The sequence below is a fragment of the Melanerpes formicivorus genome, unplaced genomic scaffold (genome assembly GCF_026170545.1).
Source record: "Melanerpes formicivorus ecotype bairdi unplaced genomic scaffold, bMelFor1.0.p_v2 SCAF_22, whole genome shotgun sequence".
NCBI lineage: Eukaryota > Metazoa > Chordata > Aves > Piciformes > Picidae > Melanerpes > Melanerpes formicivorus.
The window spans coordinates 7,754,843-7,774,660 of record NW_027142374.1 but is presented as its reverse complement, the minus strand read 5'-3'; the positions used below and the strand labels follow the sequence as shown (position 1 = coordinate 7,774,660).

Below are 19,818 nucleotides of genomic sequence, written 5' to 3'. Positions count from 1 at the left end.
CTACAAATGGGTGTGAAAAAACATGTAAGAGCAGGGTAAGGCCTAAAGTGACTCCAAATCCTTTGTGATTAGATGACAAGCATATTCATATGAGAATGCGTGAATATCAGAAACTTTTAATTATAGCCACAACTTAATTATAACCACAACTTTTCTAGGCATCAAGGGAGACATGGGGCTTCCTGGGCAGCCAGGACCAACAGGACCTCCAGGGTTAAAAGGTGCCATGGGAGAAATGGGCCTTCCAGGTTAGTTTCTGTGCTTGTATTTCACTTCATTTTGGCCGGTGCTTTCATGTAGTACAAAGGTGGATCTGCTCAGGTACAGTATCTAATAATGCATTTAAATGGCAGTGCAAATGAGAAATACATAGAGCCCTACATAAATATTTGCTGAAATAATACATAAGAAATTGGAAATACCCAGTAACACAGAATATGTAAACAGCAAATATATTGTAAAGGATGTAGAAATAGAACTACATTTTTTAACTTTCATGTTTTTCTGGTTTCTCAAGGTTACACTCTGTGAACATTCAGAAAAGATGACTCTGTAAACTCATCTGTCAGAAGACAGACATTTGACACAAGCAAAAGGGAAAAAGAAATTGAATCCCATTGTTCAGAAAGATTGCTAAAACAAAAACTCCAGTTTCTGAGGATGCTAGTGTTAGATTGTGGCAAGATACTACGAGATGCTGGGATTTGTGTCATTTAAGAATTCAAAAAAGAGAAAACTGAGGAATGTTGTGCTAAAAAAACATGTGAGGCTTTTAGCTAATGGTTTAAGTTTGCTTTTAAGAATAAAAACACCTTAGGGATTCATAGCCTACTAATCCATTTTTTTAGCCATTTCTAGTTCAGTTGCTATAATTTGAATTTCTCTAAACCACTGCATAAGTTTTATTTATATTTATAAAAACTGTATTTTGTTTTTTGGACAGGTCCCCCGGGGATTAAAGGCAGCCAAGGAATAGCAGGACGTCCAGGACAGCCTGGGCCTGCAGGATTTCCTGGACTGAAAGGGGAGAAAGGTGACCCTGGTCCTTCCAGCATCGGTATTCGTGGTCTCCCTGGACCAAAGGTACATTTGTAAGATTCTTCAACAGAAAATTCCAGGAGAAAATTAGGTTCTCTGTTGATTTTATTTTTTTTAACTTGTATTTACAGTTATACATAAGATATAGACAGATAGATACAGATATATATGTATATAAATGTATGAGTAACAAGCAGGATTGTCTCTGGTTTGTGCTTTTCAGGTGGGAGCAAACACTTCTAATTTTAAAGGTGAAAAATATTTAAATGTAATTTAATCTAAATAAAGTGAAGATTGTTTACTAGACCTTTCAGGTGGGATTTAGGTAGTGGCCTAGTCTGTGCTGTGACATCTGCTGACATTTTAGTCCTTTGGAGAGATTTATGCCATTAATGTAATCGTTCCCATGTTGTTAATTCTAAAAAAATGGGGACAATATGCCTTTAAGAATAAATTACCAAGACTTGAAATACTGTGATTACTGCTAACACTTACCTGTCTCATTCTTTCTGTCACCTACAAAAAAGTGGCAAGAAAATCAACATCCTATCTAGCAGCCTTCACTGATGCTTTATAATTGAGGTTAAACAGCAATTAGTTTAACAGAAACATTGCATGATTCTAGCTCCACAGGTTTGGGTTTTTTTAAATGCTGTGCTGTCATGGAGTACAAAATCTCTGTGTATTCTGAAAGAGAACATTTTTTACTTTAATGTAGCCAGCTCTGAGCAGCAGTTGTAGGGGAAAACTGTTTAAAACTCTTTACAATTGCAATTTCCCATTAATTTGGTGTGTGAGATGGTTAACATAAACTGGATATAAACAGAAGTGTACACAGGGTAAGACTGGGATACATACAAGAAAGGCTTAGCCCTCTGACAAAGACTGAGTTCCTATTTCTGCTTAATGTTTTCTAGGGTGATCTTGGTTTGCCTGGATACCCAGGTAGTCCAGGCAGTAAAGGTATAGCTGGAAGTCCTGGTTTGCCTGGACTTCCAGGCAGTCCAGGTGCAAAAGGAGAACCAGGCCTTCCTGGATTCCCAGGTAATTCTGAGCAGGAGTTTTTTATTTTCCCTCTTGCTTATTTGTCTATACATCGAAGCACAGTGGCTAATTATTGGAAGGCTGCAGCTTCTTTCAATTTTTGGCAGTCTTCTGCTTCTAAACTGTGTGCTGTTGGAGTTGTCACTGCAAGAGTGTGTGAATGCATCACTTGAGAATGCCCGCTGAAATTATTCATCTGCTCTGGGGGGATATAGCAGTTGTGTTAGCTAATGCTCTTCACTCCCCACAGCAGTCAGACTCTTACCTCCTCTGACCCACAAAATGCCCATGTTTGACTTCATATTTTTCCTTCATGAATCAATAAAAAAAGTTGCCAGGAAACCTGGGCTTTTCTGATACCACTTATTGTCTAAGTTCTAAGAAGAACATAACAAAATTAGGTTTTGCATTCTACTCTAAAAAATATGAGTAGAGTTATAGATCAATTCTTTCATTCTTAATTTAAAGAAACAAGGGGTTTACCTATGCTGCATCTGCAGCAATAAAAGCTGTTGTAGAAGCATGCTTGAGCTGCTTTAATGTAGGAAGTGAAGGAATTTTTAACAAGTGTGGTCATAGCAGCAGGGAGCTTAGAAGAGAACAAAACCTGGCCGTGAACTTGGCAGGTTTTAACCTCTGCTTCATGTCATGCCTGAAAGATTGTGAAATGGTTTATTGAGACACTACCTTGATCAGGGTCAGGTGCTGTTCACAACACACTGCAACAGACCAATTGTTTTTCCTACCTCCCATTCAGTTCATGCTGTAGGGGTGAGAATCCACCGTAAATTCTAACTAAGAGTATTTTTAGTAAGATCCTTTTTTCAGGAAAGGAGGAGTGGATTGGGAAAGGACACCAAGCACACTCCATAGTGCTCTTAATTTGCTGTCAGGCATCTGTTTCTAAAACGGTAATTTCCTAGCAGATTGCAGATTTACTGTGTCCTTGGCCATGGGCACTCAACAGTTGTGAAGAGAGAGTCTTGAGAGTAGCAGCAAGGACAGCTGTTCCAGTTTGTTTTGTTTCTGTACATTCTTTGCTTGATAATTCATCTCCTTGATTAACTATAAATCTGCAAAATTAACATAAATACAGTATCTTGATATGATTCACTCATTTGTTACTCAGGGCATCTTATATTATTGCTGAAAAGCCATTTTTGAAATGCCTGTACTTTACAGGAACATCAGGAATTCCAGGACCAAAAGGTATTGAGGGGCCTCCAGGTAGCCCCGGTCTGCCTGGACCGCCTGGACCAATAGGTGAGCATCAACAGCAAAGGTCAGCTGCTTCTGTGGAAAAGATAACACATGAAGCCACTTCCTCTCTTCTTATATATTTAACATCATAAAAATGAATCTGTGTGTATATAGATGGTCAAACACCATTGCACACTCGGTTCTCTGACTTTAAACAGAAAAGAAAGAAGTTTTAACTGTCTCTTGATGACTTCTGTCTGCTGTTATATCATTAGTTATTGAAACGAGAAGTTACCTGTTTCAGTATTTACCAGCTTTATTTATGGTAAGTACTCCAGTGGCCTGACCTGTTTTTATAGGAGCAAAATTCTAATTTACCCTAAAGGGAAGCACTATATTATTTTTAGCAAGCACTAACAGCTTAAAAGGTCACAGATGTAAAAGCCTTTTCTAAATTGTCAGGGGAGGAGAGAGATGGAGAGAGAAAAAGGTTTTAATATTAAGATTACACCCTCGTGAGTGTATTGCATTGTCGCTCTTTGAGATTCAGATGGTGAGGAGGTTGCTTTTGTTTCATTTTGGGTTATTTTATTGCAGGTTAGGCATTACTGCACTAATGTATTCTCCCCCCTTTTAGGTGATACTGGTCGTCCTGGCCCCCCTGGCCCTTCAGGGGAGAAAGGACAGCCTGGTCGAGATGGCATCCCTGGACCAGCCGGTCAGAAGGGCGAACCAGGTTAGATATCCTTCCTGGTTTTCTTCTCTTCATTCTGCATTGTGAAGTCCTATTCTCTCTATTCTGTATTCCCTATAACTGTCCATATACCTCTGAAGCTAGTCCTGTGGCTCCCAGCTGCTGAATGGTTCACAAGCCATCAGTGCAGTACAGAATAAGAATTCAGTTGGCTCTTAGATTTTTACTAGCCAAGTTACACACCAGCCCCTGTTCCTGTATTCCATGGTAGCTGTATTGCTTCAACTCAGCTCAGAATAGATCAACAGTGTAATGTCTGCCTTAAAGATAGAACCCCAACCAAAAATATTATGTATTAACTCCCAAAATCAGAAGAGCATCTTGGGAATGGATGGAAATAAGACTGTTACAGGTATATTTGTAGCAAAGCCTCTAGCTTTGGTGTAGGCTGGTGAGTGAATGAGAACCCTGGTAGTCTCAAGAAACCAGAGATTTAGGCAAACTGCACTTTTGTCAGTCTCAGCCTCATATTCCTATTCCTGGAGACTTCACAGCTCAAGTTGGTTGGGTGGTGTTGGATGATAGGTTGGACGCGATGATCTTGAAGGTCTCTTCCAACCTGGTCTGGTCTGGTCTAGTCTATTCTATTCTATTCTATTCTATTCTATTCCATTCCATTCTATTCTATTAACTGGATCTGTTTCTCCTCAGGTCTACCAGGCATTGGGCACCCAGGACCTCCAGGACTCCCAGGATTGTCAGGTAAAGTTTCTCTGTTTTCCTTTGTTTGAAAGACTGAATGTAAAGTATATTTATAGACACACAGACACAAAAAAAAACCCACACTGTATTTTCTGCAACAATTGAATGCCATAGCAACAACTAAAGTAACACTTCCTTTCTCAGCAGACCATTTTCAATTAACAGCAGTAATAAAAACACTCATTACTGACTACTGAAGGTTGTAACTTAGCAATCATGCAGATAGGATAAATCCACACAGGATCAGTCTCTATTGTGTGGAACTTTGTTGATTTCTGTCAGTAAATAAAGCATTCATACAACAGATGACAAACAAAGCTGCCTGCTGTGATTTCAAAAGGAACTTCACTACCTCGGTTACGTTACTTTCCAGTACCATTAAAGCTCCTAAATCCCTTATGCTTATTTGACAATTTTGCAAGTACACTTTAATTTTCATCAGTGTCTTCAAAAAAATGATGAAGTCTTAATAATGACAGATTTCTTCACAGAAAACATGCCTTGTAGGCTTACAAACTCAGGGGATGTTTATGAATTACAGCATCACTGAGCAGTAAAGTGAGACTTAGAAAAAGCTTTTAACATATCAGAAGGTAAAGCACTTTATCTTGCAAGAATTATTAGCCTTAACTGTTTTCTGAATGTTAGACCCATTTTTCACTGTCTCACTGCACAAATGAGGTGAGTTGTGGCCAGACCTGCATCTTCTGCAGCTCGACATCCAGACTTCCTTGTGCATGGCTTCATGACAGAATTGATGAACATGGCTGTTTGCTTTTACAGGACAAAAAGGAGAACTGGGATTACCTGGCCCACCGGGGCCCCCTGGACTGCCAGGTCTGAAAGGAGAACCAGGTTTCCAGGGATTCCCTGGTCTACAGGGTCCACCAGGTTCACCAGGATTACCAGGGCCACCTCTGGAAGGTCCTAAAGGTAGCCCTGGCCCACCAGGTGTTCCAGGAAGACCAGGTAAGAGTAGAGTCCATACCTATCAACATCTGCCAGTACTTTCATATTTTGCTGGTAGGTTATCAGCCTTTAAACTTCCTTAGTTTATTTGGATGGATAAGTCCAAGCCTCATGGCTTAGGTTTCAATATTTAAGGGCAACTGGAGGATTTTACTGCCAAAAATAACAGTATCTAAAATTAAACCAGTCTGAGCTTCTATGAATTTCTGATAACCTGGCAGCAAAAGTCTAATGCGTAAATGACCGGGCGATTCTTCTCCGCATGCTGTCCCAGTAATCACCTAGCGAGCACGGTGCCAGCCTTTGAACATCTGATACCTTTGCAGTATTGTCACCTGATCAGCAAATGTCACCATGCACAAAAAGCCAAAAGTAACAAACCCCATCATTTTAAGAGTCATGAAATCAAATTCACAGCATGATCAAATTGGATATCTGCCTCTCCGTCTTCTGTCATGTAACATCAGTCATTGCTCCATTGTCACGTGGCTCCCGTGGACTCAGTGCACCATCATGCCGTGTTCATCTTTTCAGTTCTGTTTGCATTTTGTTCCTGCACCAACTAATTTCTGGGAATGAAAAAACCACTATACTGAGGTAACATTGCTGAGCAACTCCCTGGCATGTATTAGAACTGGATTTGTATTTTGTGTCATAGAACTGCTCTTGAAAAACCTTTCTTAAATGAAACTGTCACAGCTCTGGCTCAAGCTTTTTTTGCTGTATCTGGAGTCTTCTGACACAAGAGGAGGCGATCCCAATGAAAAACATTTTTAGAATGGGCATTTATCAAAGTATTTTCACTAGAACTGGAGTCAAGTAATATTTTATTTTTCTTAATGGCAGAAGCAGCTTTTCTCTCATGCAGAGCTCTGGGTTGATAATTCACAGACAATCACAATTTCTTCCTGGTTTCCTATTTGGTTAGTGGAAGGAGGAATGCCTGCCTTCCTCTTTTTTCCTGGAGGAAATTACTCCTTGCTGTGCACAGGGCTCTGACCAGTCAGTAGAGCATTCCTACAGTAAGTTGTTATTCCTAATATGCTTTCCACTTTCCATGTGGCCTTGGCTGCCTCTGCCTAGTTGCTTACTGGCAGGTAGAAACATGGGCCAAGTAACCTCAGCTCTGCTCACTGTGGTTAGAGTTGCAGCGGGGGCAAGTGGGAGGAGAAGTGAAGGAGTAAGAGACAATGAGATGCTGGACTTGGGGTTTGTAATTTAAGCATGCCCAAATAAAGGCCTAAGACATCCTAGATCTCAGAATCTTATAAAGATAATTTTTCTGCGTGTAGAGTAGTACAGCAGTTGGTTTTGGCATGGGAAACTGCCTGGTCTTTAAGAGTACAAGTGATTGGTCCATAAGATTATAGACTTTCACCCAGCTAAGCAGCTCCTGATGTGTAATAAAGCTATCAGCTGAGATTCTGTGCTGTGTTGTAGCACTGGTGTTTTGATGAAGCTTCTCCTCCTGTTCCCACTTTGCTGTATAAATCAGGTGCTTACTGACTGGAGTCAGCTGGGAGGTAGAGCAGTGGTGGGACTCATTTTTTGCAGTTTTATGAACATTGGTGAGGGGTAAACAACCAGTGAGGTTTTGCTCAGCCATGTTCTCTCTCTCTTTCTCTCTCTTATTTCCATTTTTGTTGCATGCAATGTATAAAGTGAAGCATTTGGTTTGCTCAGTTATGCCTGAACTAATGTGGATAAACCAAACTATTATTGCAGTTCTGGTACAATCAGCACTCCGGCCTTTTGTTTCAAGTGATAACAGTCTGTTGTTGGAATGCTGATTCTGTAACATTTCAACATAAGGCAGTTAGTCATAAAAGCAGCTGTGTGGCTGTCAAATTACCCCTTTAGAAGGGACAGAAATAAAACCAGAAGCTGTATGAGTACAGTGTTTGTTGTTGACTTCTAGATGTATTCTAAGATTAGTAAGTGATGAAGTCAAACATGATGTAGCTCTCTGACTAAAGCTGAGTTTCCCTTAAAGCAAATGCTAGTATCTGGTGTTGGAACAGATATATTAACTGATTATAAAACTAAGCCAATTTCCAGGGCAACAAAAGCTTGCTGTTACTCCACATGTCTGTTTTCATTGCTATGAATAATAATAGTTTGGTGTTTTGCATACTGTATGTAAAGGAATATTGAGCTAAATCTAAAAAGAAAGGTTTAGTTGAATATGTTAGCTTGTTGATATTTCTAACAATTTTGATGTTTTTCCCCTTGTCCTAATGATGACCTTGGTGAACTCTGACCCCCTACTCCCAGGTCCCTCAGGTTAGCCCCTTAACTCCAACATAATAACTTTGCATGAAAATGACTGTATATACTTTTGTAGTGTCTAAATGTAGATATGCCAAGTCATTTCTTAAACATACCTTTTAATTTGTGGTAGGAAAGAAAAGCTTAGAGTTGCCTTTCAGACTCTCTGTTGTCGTAGGACTGGCATAGAAAGGACATAGATTTGTGCTCCCCATGGTGAGAGATCACTTGGTCCAGACTTGCAAGGCTGTTATAAAGTGTCCCCAAGTCTGAATCTTGTGTTAGCATCTTTATTCTCGGTGCAGCTGTACACAATATACACTGGGTTTCATCTTTTTGAGAGCATATTGCTTTGTCCTCCCATGCCTTTGCTGTGCAATTGTGTGTTGCAGCTTGGGCGAGTGACAGTATTCATTTTTGTAACACCTGCTACTGTTGATTTTGAACACTCTCAAGTGACTTAAATAAATTAGATGCTTCTTTTATACCAACAGTGTCTGTTGGGAAATTTATACAGCATAAGAGTGAGGCTTTACTTTCCCAGTGTAGAGCACTGTAACTCTGCAGCACAGAGAAATCCACATTCCCATTGCTTTGCTTCACCAGCACATCAAGAGGAAATGAGGAAAGCCCTTCCTTTCACATGCATTTAATGAAAATGAAGAATACAGTCCTCCTCTCCCTAATGATAGGGCAGTGGAGCAGGACTGGTAACAACATGGCTATTTTCACAGGCTTATCATAATTTTAGTTTATCAATATTTAACATCTGTGTCTAGACTGAAAATGACTTGGTGTATCTCCTTAATAATCATGATGTCTTTAGGTTTTGCTATGATGACCTTCAGGAAGCAAACAAAGAAAATTCAGTGAAAATTCACTACAAACATGTTAGTTTGCAGTGTCCTGTCCTAAGTACTATGAGGTAGCAAATGTGGTAGCCCCTGACGTCTGGGTCCTAGCTTTATGCTGCATGTAAAACAGTGAATGTGGCCTTACCTTTTCATTAAACGGTGGTCACACAAGCAGTAACCACACTGAGTAAGGACAACCATCATGGGTGTGCTGGGAGGAACTTACCCATTGCTTCATGTTTTGTTGCACCCTGTGACTCTGCTCAGCCAGAATCCCATAGTCAACAAGTAGAGGACAGATTTATTAATCATAGCAAAACTTACCTAATGGTGAAATAGAGTTTATAAGTACTTAACAGTCACAATGAAATGTCCATGTCATTATCTTTAACAACTGTATTATCGCTAGTATTTAAAGTAATTTACCACGTATGTCAGAAAGAGTGCACTGAGGTAAACCTGATGTGTATTTATTGTAGTTTTTAGCAGCAAACTGCATGATGATACATTGATAGATTTCAATCATTTCACTGACAAGAAAGACGCAAGTGGCACAGGAGCTCAAATATGTATTAATTGAGGAGCATGGTAGGGACAACCAGCTTACCTTTTGAAAAGAGGACATTGAAGTGATTTTTCTAAGGATGTCACCACATGCCATTCTCCATAATATCCTCAAACCAGTAAACTAGTAGATTGGGGTATTTTTATCAAGAAAAACTAATGCCCACAAGACAACAAATTCTATGTCTTTAAGTTCTGCTGTGTCTTTGCTTATAGCATTTGCAGCCTTGATGATACACGATGCCAGTCCTGCTTAGCATTCCAAAGAGGGTATAAGCCTACTTTTCAGACCTAGACTTGTATTCAAGATGGCTGAGGCTCATACCTGATTAGAGGTGATAAGTCCTTCAGTTAATCACACTTCCCCCTACCCAAAGCAGAATTTTGCTCCAGAGTAAGTTGTCCTGCATATTTGCCAAGCTCCAAGCCCTGCGATGCTGAATATTGTCAGTGAAATGGTTAAACAGTGCAACCCCCCACTGTGAGTAGGACTAACCAGTTGCAGGCCTCAGCTGTAATATTAAAGCAGTAACACATTCTTTGGTAAAGCTTTAAACTTGCTGTTATGTGAAGTGTCAAATTAGTTTTAGTAGAGCCTAGTCACCAGAATAACTTGTATCTGAAAATACATACCCTTGTGTATTCATGTATGGTTTTATGCATGCATGTGGATTATACTGTATATACAAAATATGCTGGTGAAATGGGTTGTTGTGTAGTGTATTTGCTGTCATCTGTACTATTTCTAACTAGTAATCTTGTTTTGTACTGTGTGATGTCTGACCCTTCTAACATCGATCATTGGGCTTTGGTGAACTCTGATCCTTCCAGGTCCTCCAGGTTAGACTCTTAACTTGGTCACTTTATTTTACTGCGTTGCACTTGATGTAAGAGAAATGGATGTTTTCCTGTCATTCTGCCATTGTCTTCTGCAGGACTGTGGTTACCCTGCAGATCCTACGTGTTTGATTAGCATGCCTCAGGTGGTAACCTGGTATTATTTTGCATGTGTACAGTACTAGACCAGTGCAGAAGAGCAAAATGAGCCCCCAAAAAATCCTTGCATGATGGGATGTTTTCTGTAGCTGAACCTGCTGCAGGATACGTGTGAAATCTGGTAGAAAACTGCTGTTGGCTTCAAAAAGAACGTTTTTGAAGGAATGCTATATTCAGATTTGCATGCAGAAATACAGTTCATCAAATGCATACACTGCAGAGAGACTATGAGGGTGTCAGAGGAGATGTTTAATTATTCAAGGCTGCAGAAGAATTGAAAACCCAGCACACTGATAAATGTTATTAAATTTGTTGTCCCACAGGGGAGAATGTCACAGCACTGCCCTGCAAAGAGATCCTTTTGTTAATCCAATTATGAGATCTAACTTGTAAAATGTTATTAACTGTTGCTGCACTTGCTTACAGTTTGTTTTGCCACAAATTAACATCAATTACCTTCTGTTTAGATGGTTTAGCATGGAGAAAATAATTAAAGACCAGCCCAGTTCCTCTATTGAATTTACACAGTGTAATTCTACTAAAGACAGACAAACCAGTTGGAGGGAAAGTCCTTCAACGTAAGGAGGTTTCTGCACCTTGGATTATTACTGAGGCAAGAGAGAATGATGAGCTTCCTGCTGCTCAGCAGTCAGTATACACTGGGCTCCTCAACAGGAGTGTCAAATCCCCAAAGCAAAGAAAGCAGCAATATTTTATGTTGTTGAGATTGGCTTCTAAAGGAATTCAGTCTAAGACAGCACTTGGGAGATGCTGAGTGTAATGCAGGTCAGCAGGGGTTATATTTGTACCATCCAATTTTGGGTTTCTTGGCTCCTACTAAAGACACCAGTTTGGTCACTGATAAACTTCTAAGGCAGATGAGCTGCACTTTCTTCTGGACAGACCTGCGTCTCATCAGCTAGTAAGGAGCCTTCCTTCCTGATTTGGGTAGCACAAATATTCCTTCCATTTATCTTCCTTTTAGTTTATCCTCAATTCAGCCTTGAAATAGAGCTGGGCAGTCAAGCCAAATTATCTTTTTCTTCCCTCTCCCCCCTCCCCCCACTGAAGGAACAAGCTTGGGGAGAATGGTTGATATATACTGATCTATGTGTATTTGTTCTGCAACGTTAAGGTCCACCAGGCCCAGAAGGTCCACGAGGGCCACCAGGCAGTGGAGGACTTAAAGGGGAAAAAGGGAACCCAGGTCAACCTGGCCCACCTGGCCTGACAGGGCAAAAGGGAGATCAAGGACCACCTGGACGCCAGGTAGGACAAAAAATGGAGTTTTCCTCCTGCTTTATTTTTAGATGCAATAAAAATGGAGTATATTTGGGTGGAATATGCAGTTTATTGTAGTAAAGTAAAAGCCTAAATGTGGTAGCTAACATCCTGTCTTGCAGCAAGTCAAAGGGTCTTACCATTCATTGTTCCCCAGTATCTGGGCAGGATGTCCCCAGGATTCCCAGGGGAGGTGGAGCTGTTGATGCACATTCCATGGCACAGTGCTGACAGCCCCCTCTCCAACAGTGAGCAGAATGCCTGGCCTCACTCCTTCAAAGCACTACTGTGAAGACCCAGAGTGGGATTATTTGTCACCCAGACACCTTTCCTGTCATTTTTTCTGAAACTCCTAAGGAGATGAGTGACTAACATGAAACCTTTCTGTTCAGGGGGATCCTGGTCGTCCAGGTCTGAATGGAATGAAGGGTGACCCCGGTGTTCCAGGTGTTCCAGGATTCCCAGGTATTTGACTAGAATTTCAAGTGAAAACCTCCAGACACAGTAGCATGAACTCGGGGAGAAAAGGAGCCTGACTTCGGTCATTCCTGCAGCAGCTTTGTAAGGCAGAAGGTTGTTTCACTGTGTAACTGTGTGAATTTGATGTTTCAGGTATGAAGGGTCCCACTGGACCTGCAGGACCTGCTGGCCTCACAGGCAGTCAAGGGCTGCCAGGCCCACCAGGTAGGGGACTCCTGGGTTGTGTTACTGTTACTTTTGCTGCCTGCCAGTAGAGTTTGTTACACAGAAACTGAGTTTGTTACTCAGTTAGCTCTTACCCCCTACAAGCAATCTCACTGTCTTTTAGACTCTGTGTTCAGTCTACAAGGACTCACCACTGCAAGAGCTGCCCTTTGGAAGGGAGGGGTGTCACCAAGAGCACTTCTTTGCCTTGTGTATACATGTGTGGATTTTTTTGCATTGATAAGAGTTCTTGGCTTTTGACTTTGTAATAAAGGCTAAGAGAAACTTTCTCATGCTCTCTTCCACCTTGGATTATCTAATACTGAGCTGCTTTCTCTCAGGCCCACCAGGTTTGCCAGGTACCATTGGACGAAGCATTGTTGTCAAAGGTGACCCTGGTCCCCCAGGTTCTCCAGGACAGCCAGGGTCAAAAGGGCCACCTGGACTGCCAGGGCCACAGGGATTGCCAGGTATGATCATAAATATGGCCAAGAAGGGTAGCTGGCTGCAGGATGTAACTTGAGGCATGTGGCAGAGGCTACATGGACAAGTTACTGAATTCAGCAAGTGCTAATAGATATAAATGTAGAGTTCTGCCAGACACAGCTGCTTTAATGGCCTGTTCTTGCCTAATGTGTCATGAAGGAACAACAGATGGGTCCCAGAAAATGCAAAGATTTGAGTTATGCATTTGTCTGTTGTAGGCCCAATTGGTCTTCCTGGTGACCCAGGGCGAGATGGACTACCAGGTTTTGATGGCCCAGCAGGACGCAAAGGAGAAAGAGGTCTTCCAGGCCAGCCAGGTATGGTGTTTAACCTATGAGGAACCAGGGGAAAACAGAGATGCTCTCTTGTTTATGTGCTGATCTTTGAAATGAGATCTTTGCTTCATGGGAACAATAATGAAATCACAATTTTAGAATTTCCTTAATGCAAAGATATTACAAGCAGCTGAACAGCTCTGGTTTGGAATATTCCTGGAGCCATCACGTTGCTGGTCACTGCTGAATACTGTTGAATGCTTGATCTTAAGCTTCCTGGCATCCCCTTTGCAGCACAGATGATGCACAGGAGATAACAAAGAAACAGAAGAGAAATGAGTAAACTAATTTTCATTTTGCATAGGAATCATTAATTTCATAAAGGAAAGGATTTCAGCCAAGGCAGCGATCAGGCCACCATGCAGCTGGTGTTTAGAATTACTGCCTTAGGATTTGACAGATCAGGCTGGGCAGGGGATGCTTTTCTAAAGATGATGATACATATTGAGTAGCTAGATATTGTAACTTCTGAGGAAGTGTTTGAATGGAAACAGTTAAAACAGTACAAAGATCCAGAATGCCTTTTTCCCCTTTTCTCTGCATAGCTCTGTGAAATCTGTTAGCATTATTTCAGTGAAAAAATGTAAATAATGACGACTGTGGAATAACCCAGTCTAAATATTTGTAGTTGTATTTCCTGATATTCTTGCTGTTCAAGAACAAATGCCTTTTCTGGTACCTTTCTGAGACATGTGACTCATTCTTGCTCTCATTCAAGGTTGCTCCACATTTTGTAACCTACCCCAGAACTGACTGCAGCTTTTCTCTTCATCTTGGAGGGCTTCAGCTCACGTTATCAGAGCAAGTGAGTGCTTGCCCTGGTAACAAGTGAGCTTCTGTTTCTGGCTCCACCATTTATTTTGTCATCTTGAGCAAGATGTTTGAACATTATCTTATTAAGCTGCATACACAGATGAATGTTTTGGAAATGGGAAGCTGATTTGGACTAATTCCAGTGTCTGTCATGTCAGCTGCAGTTGTTATCTTAGTGCCTCACAGCTCTGAACATATTTAACCTACCCCTACAGCACAGGGATGTTGCAGTTATAAAATAACTGGTTCTGACAGCCTCAGTGATTTAACCAAGCCTACATGGAAAAAAAAAAAATCATGTGTAGACCATGTTAGCAGATGCCAGGTCCCCTTAACCACACAACCCTGATACCTCTCAGAGCTACATGAGTCCTGAAAGAGCAAGAAATGTTATTAATCAATACCCTCTCTTGTGCTTCCCTTGTGCAAACAGGTTCACGAGGAATACAGGGACCTCCTGGTCCTGATGGCTTACAAGGCCCACCTGGTCCTCCTGGAACAGCTTCTGTTGCTCATGGATTCCTTATAACTCGGCACAGCCAAACCAGGGATACACCACTGTGTCCACAAGGAACAGCAAGGATTTACGATGGATTCTCTCTTCTGTACGTGCAAGGAAATGAGAGAGCACATGGCCAGGATCTAGGTGAGATACTCTGTATGCTGTTTTTAAGGGGAAGGAGGGTCTAGCTGCTCCTGCAAATGCTCTGGTTCTGTGAGGATATGGCAGTCTCAGATTTCTTACATGAGGACAGGGACTGCATGCTAAGATCTACTACCTCCAGAGGCTGCACATTAGAATTCAGGATGAAAGAATGTAAACCAAGCTTGAGAAGTTAATTTTTTTCCCCACATGTGCCAGCTTGATAGGACATGCTGTGCACTCACAGGAGGAGAGGAAGAATACACAATTACTGTTCTCAAGGATTTGCTATAAAAAGCAATGAAGTGAAAACTCAGCTGTCACATTTTATGTGTCTTACTCTGTAGGTACTGCTGGGAGCTGTCTTAGACGTTTCAGCACGATGCCCTTCATGTTCTGCAATATCAACAATGTTTGTAATTTTGCATCAAGGAATGACTATTCCTACTGGCTGTCAACTCCAGAGCCAATGCCTATGAGCATGGAGCCACTGACTGGGCAAAGCATCCAGCCCTTCATCAGCCGGTGAGACAAGCAGCCTGCCAGGGCGCTCTCTTAACACCTGGATAAATAGCACGTCCTACCCTTGAGTTGCCAACATGCAGGCTGGGTGTTAGGAGATCAATCTGTCATATTTTGCTCTGGGAGATACTAGGAGATCAGCTTGTTTTAAAGTATTCATTGTCTTTAAAGCTCGCTCTGTGTGCAGCAGTGATAGGATAGATAAAGGCTGTAAGAGCTCTTCTGGAACGAGGGAGCTCTGTAGTGAGCAGTGCAAGACCCCATGGCAGCCATTAGCTCCAGGATCAAGGCACTCACCTCAGGGCTTTGAGCTTCCAGTCTTCTATTGCGGAACTGCCTCAGTATTTTAGCCAATGGTTGTTGGTGGAAATAAAAGTATATGTTGCACTGCAAATATGTGACAAGTAGAAGTCTTGGTTAATAGGACTGCTGCTCCCAGGCTAGTTGTCCTCCCTTTTTGTGTAAGAATTTTAATGAAACATACTCAGATTAAAGTATCATCTCTTTCTCTGTGTCCAGATGTGTTGTGTGTGAAGCTCCTGCTATGGTGATAGCTGTCCACAGTCAGACCATTCAGATTCCTTCATGTCCTCTAGGCTGGGATTCCCTCTGGATTGGTTACTCCTTCATGATGGTAAGAAATGCCTCTTACTTCCACAAGTGGCTACTACCCACTTCTGTCCTCAACTAGCTGCTTTAGGACTTTGTTAAAAAACTACAGTGGTTGTCATTGGAAAGCCTCTACCTGCAGTTACTGAGTGTGGTAGCCAAGACTCAGTGATTTTTCACTACACTGAGCCCAGTGTAATGCACTTACGGAGGTGCCTGACATTGCTCTATCCCAACCAAGAGTGAACATCAGCTCTTTCAGTAGCTGAATGCTGTGCTCCTTAATTTTTAGCACCTACTGTAAAATTCCTTGTTTGTGTGTTTCTTTTCTCCACTCCTACACCAGCACACCAGTGCTGGAGCAGAGGGCTCTGGACAGGCCTTGGCATCGCCTGGATCCTGTTTAGAAGAATTCCGCTCAGCTCCGTTTATTGAGTGCCACGGTCGCGGTACTTGTAATTACTATGCCAATTCATACAGTTTCTGGCTGGCAACTGTAGAGGTGTCAGAAATGTTCAGGTAAGACAATCTCTTCCCTGGGTATTGCTTTATTCCAGAATGAAAGCTTTGGAAACGGAATCTATTCCGAAGTTCAAAAGAGATTTGTTTACAGGGGTATAGGGAAATCATTTAGCTTGGTTTCCCCCTCACAACCAGTTTTTCAAGTGTTTCCTTGGTAAGCCTTTAATATGTAAATACTTGCTAGGGCACATTCTGCTTTGCAAGGAGTCATACTCTCTATGTCAATGCTTAGATTCAGTAGTTCCTTCTCTGAAAGTTGTCCTACTGTAGTTAATGTATTGAGAGCCTGATTCTGATTATATTTTTCTTGCCAGGCCTTTCAATAGATTCAGATATTTGAAAAGGTAGTTCACAGACATACAAGTGGCAGGTATGAGGGCAAGATGAACTCTTCACAAGCCTTTGTAGTCTGTTTTTAAAAGACTAGCATGAAGGTTTCATACCTTCCATGGCAAGCACATTATCCAGCATTTTGCAGCAGGATAACATTTTGGCTGCAAAGAAGCCAGTGGACATTCTGTCCTCAGCTTCTCCACAGGCAACATTTCAGGCTCAGCTTTTTCCCTCTCAACTGGAGCAGCAAAACTGTTTTTTCTTTCAAAGATCATCTCCTCTCATAGAATAAATTGCTACTGCCCTGTTTGTGTACTGATAAAAACCTCAGCTATATTCCCACTGCCACCAAACTGAGAAAGGCAGCTGTGTGGTACAGGGCTGGCACTGTGCACTGTGCTATACTGCAGTAGTAGCCCCTAACTTGGTTTTGTGTAATGCTTACAAGCATGATACTGTGTATTAAATAGCCATCACTGTAAGTCTTCAGGGTATTGATCAGTGGTAATTTGCTGGTAACTGACTGGTAAAAGCTGCCTACTAATAAGTACCATGCACCTCTGAGTTTTCTGTCTCTGCTGTCTTCTGTCTCTCCTAAACAGAACTTAGTTGCTCTGGGGCTTGCTCTGTGGACATACATTACACAGACTTGTTCTGTTAGTCTCCCACCTCCCTACCCTTTAAGAATATTAATACATTGGTAAAGCCATCACTTAAATACAGCTCTCACTGCAGCAGTATTTTTAATGGGTTGTAAAAGTAACCTTCAACTGACAAACCCAAAAGCTGCAAAGACCCCAGAAATACTGTCCCAAATGTGCAAAGTTCACCTTCCATTTGTTTTGGTGTTTGTGCTACACCATATCCTAGCCCAGAGGAGCTGATCTGCTCCCGTTGTGTGTGCTTGAGACACTGGGCAAAGTCGAGCCACTCACCTGCTGCTAAGGACACACAGAAAGATCACTCTTACGGAAGACTCTCGAATACAGGATTCACTCCCCACTTATGTATTTAAGTGTTATCTTAAACCATGAATTAAGCAGAAATTTGAAGGATCAGTTCTGTAAGCAAAGAAAAAGCTAACCTAACCTTACCTTTGCATCTGTCAACCAGCAAACCTCAGTCAGAGACACTGAAAGCTGGAGACTTGAGGACACGGATTAGTCGCTGTCAAGTTTGCATGAAGAAGACGTAACGTCTTGGAGAATGTTTTATGAAACAGTTGAAAATTCCTAAGATGCACTGTCCTCCAGCTGCAACAATGGTGCTACTGTGCAGAAAGAAACAAAATCCAAACTGTTTTAACCATGCAAATTCAAGTGTACCTCACTTGTGTGCCAAACCAAGGGTTGTTTGGTACATGTTTGACAACAGGACTAAGCTGAAAGGATTGACCTCTTGGAAACAGAAAGGAACACTTGAGGTTCACAATGGATCCGGAGATGACCTTTCCTTTCTCTCCCTGTACCAAAACGGCACCTTTTTGATCAACCAAGAGAATAAAGAAACACGACGCACTGAGTATGTTTAAAATAACAAGACTGCAGTTTTGAGAAACATTTTTCATGGTGCTACTAACCCTACTGTATCCCAGGTTTTTAATATGACATTTTAAGCTTATTCCTCTTTGTAAGTAATGAAATGTGTATATTATGTAAACACCTTCATAGCCAAAACTTCTCAGTCAGTTAGAAACAAACCAGACTCTGATATAAAAATGCTTATGTCTAAAATTAAAACATATGGCAGTATTTTATTATGAAACCTGTATTACAAAGAGAATTTTACCCCTCTTTTGCATTTCATATTTCATTCCTTCCTCAGTTGCCAACCTGATGCGTTTGGGGAATGCACAGTTATTCTGAACTCCTTTTGATCCGGGTTTTAAATGTCGTACACCTTGCCAGCAGTGGATTTATTTGTGCTTAGAAATCCAAATCCACTTGAAAAGGGGGTTTTCTATCTCATGAAAATACATGAAATTACTAGCCATATTCTGTAGCCTTTTCATGAATAAGTGTCACCTTCACATTTTAGTAATCAGTTTGGTTTAACAAAACCTGTTCCTTGGGCATATCCAGTTACCAAAGCGTTTAAGATGATTCTTACATGAAACCTCTGCTCTGAAGTGGTGTCATGCATTGTATCCAAAACAGTGTACGTGCTAAGAAACTTTCTGAATAGAATAAAGCTGGTGGAAACTTTCCTATTTACACATTAACCTTTTAATCTTATGTGAATTTATACACACCCGCAGTGTATTTACAGTATACAGCAACTCTTGTGTCTGTATAGTTCACATAAGGCCTTGAAAGATGGTGCATGCAGCCTTTCTGATGTCATTTTGTAAGCCTCCTCTTATGTATGTCTTGGTGTCACCACTTGTGCAATAGCTGAAAAGTGATCACTCTGTGTGTGTGACTGTCCAGCTACTCTGGTCAGTGCTGTTTCATTTACCCCTCTGTACAAATAGAGCCCCCACAAAAGCCAGTGACTCGTGTTTGTGTTGTACATTGCAACCTCAACTATCAATACAACTGAATTTGTGAATTAACATACTGCTCTATACTCATGAAGTGGATTTGTTTATTGACTACTGTTAAGTAATTTATCTGCTAATGGCTGCTTGTTCTCACCTTGTAGCTATCAGTGTAAACACAGGGTTTCAGGGTTCTCCTTGGTTTATGCATGTTTGACAAAAGACAGAGCACTGGGGCCTGACCCTGTGGCAGTGATTTATACAATGAGATTGGTGCTGATTTCAAAAGCTTTCCACTCAGTATGGAACTCAAGTTCTTCAGTTTAAAGTGCAAACTATAAATAGCTTTGTCTTTACTCAATGAGCTGCCATTATGTATGTTGGTGGAGAGTGGGGCAACTCAATGTGCATCCTTCAACTCATTCTAGTTTGGTTGGCTGATGCATATAAACTGAACCTGCTACTACCTACAAGTCAAGAGCCTGTTACCAAAGCTGAAACAAAATAGTAAGTCTTTACTTTTGGTAAATACAAGCCCTTCTCTTACTGCTGGCTCCTCAGAAGCCTGAAATGAACATAGCAGCTTATACCTAGCCACCCCAAAAAAAGCCCAGAATGGATGTTATGGTCAAGGGGGTCTCAGCCTTCCCTACCAACAGCCCCTGTCTGGTGCTCACCAACAAGTGTTCATATGTGGGGGCAGGGAAGGGGCTGAATACATT

The 19,818-nt window shown here is 41.4% G+C and overlaps 1 protein-coding gene across 3 annotated transcripts in view; it reads left to right on the top strand.

Annotated features, from left to right (window-relative positions):
• Window positions 1-19,171, top strand: part of COL4A5 (collagen type IV alpha 5 chain) — an 82,783-nt gene extending 63,612 nt beyond the window's left edge. For all 3 annotated transcript variants that reach the window (XM_068152048.1, XM_068152049.1, XM_068152047.1), the window contains exons 35-51: window positions 159-248; window positions 944-1,083; window positions 1,956-2,082; window positions 3,265-3,345; window positions 3,920-4,018; window positions 4,688-4,738; window positions 5,522-5,707; window positions 11,525-11,658; window positions 12,063-12,135; window positions 12,283-12,354; window positions 12,696-12,824; window positions 13,059-13,157; window positions 14,422-14,634; window positions 14,979-15,156; window positions 15,673-15,787; window positions 16,109-16,281; window positions 17,731-19,171. In XM_068152048.1, coding sequence (XP_068008149.1) covers window positions 159-248; window positions 944-1,083; window positions 1,956-2,082; window positions 3,265-3,345; window positions 3,920-4,018; window positions 4,688-4,738; window positions 5,522-5,707; window positions 11,525-11,658; window positions 12,063-12,135; window positions 12,283-12,354; window positions 12,696-12,824; window positions 13,059-13,157; window positions 14,422-14,634; window positions 14,979-15,156; window positions 15,673-15,787; window positions 16,109-16,281; window positions 17,731-17,812 — 2,042 coding nt within the window. In that variant the 3' untranslated portion in view covers window positions 17,813-19,171. The remainder of the gene's footprint in view (window positions 1-158; window positions 249-943; window positions 1,084-1,955; window positions 2,083-3,264; window positions 3,346-3,919; window positions 4,019-4,687; window positions 4,739-5,521; window positions 5,708-11,524; window positions 11,659-12,062; window positions 12,136-12,282; window positions 12,355-12,695; window positions 12,825-13,058; window positions 13,158-14,421; window positions 14,635-14,978; window positions 15,157-15,672; window positions 15,788-16,108; window positions 16,282-17,730) is intronic.
• Window positions 19,172-19,818: the final 647 nt, after the last annotated feature.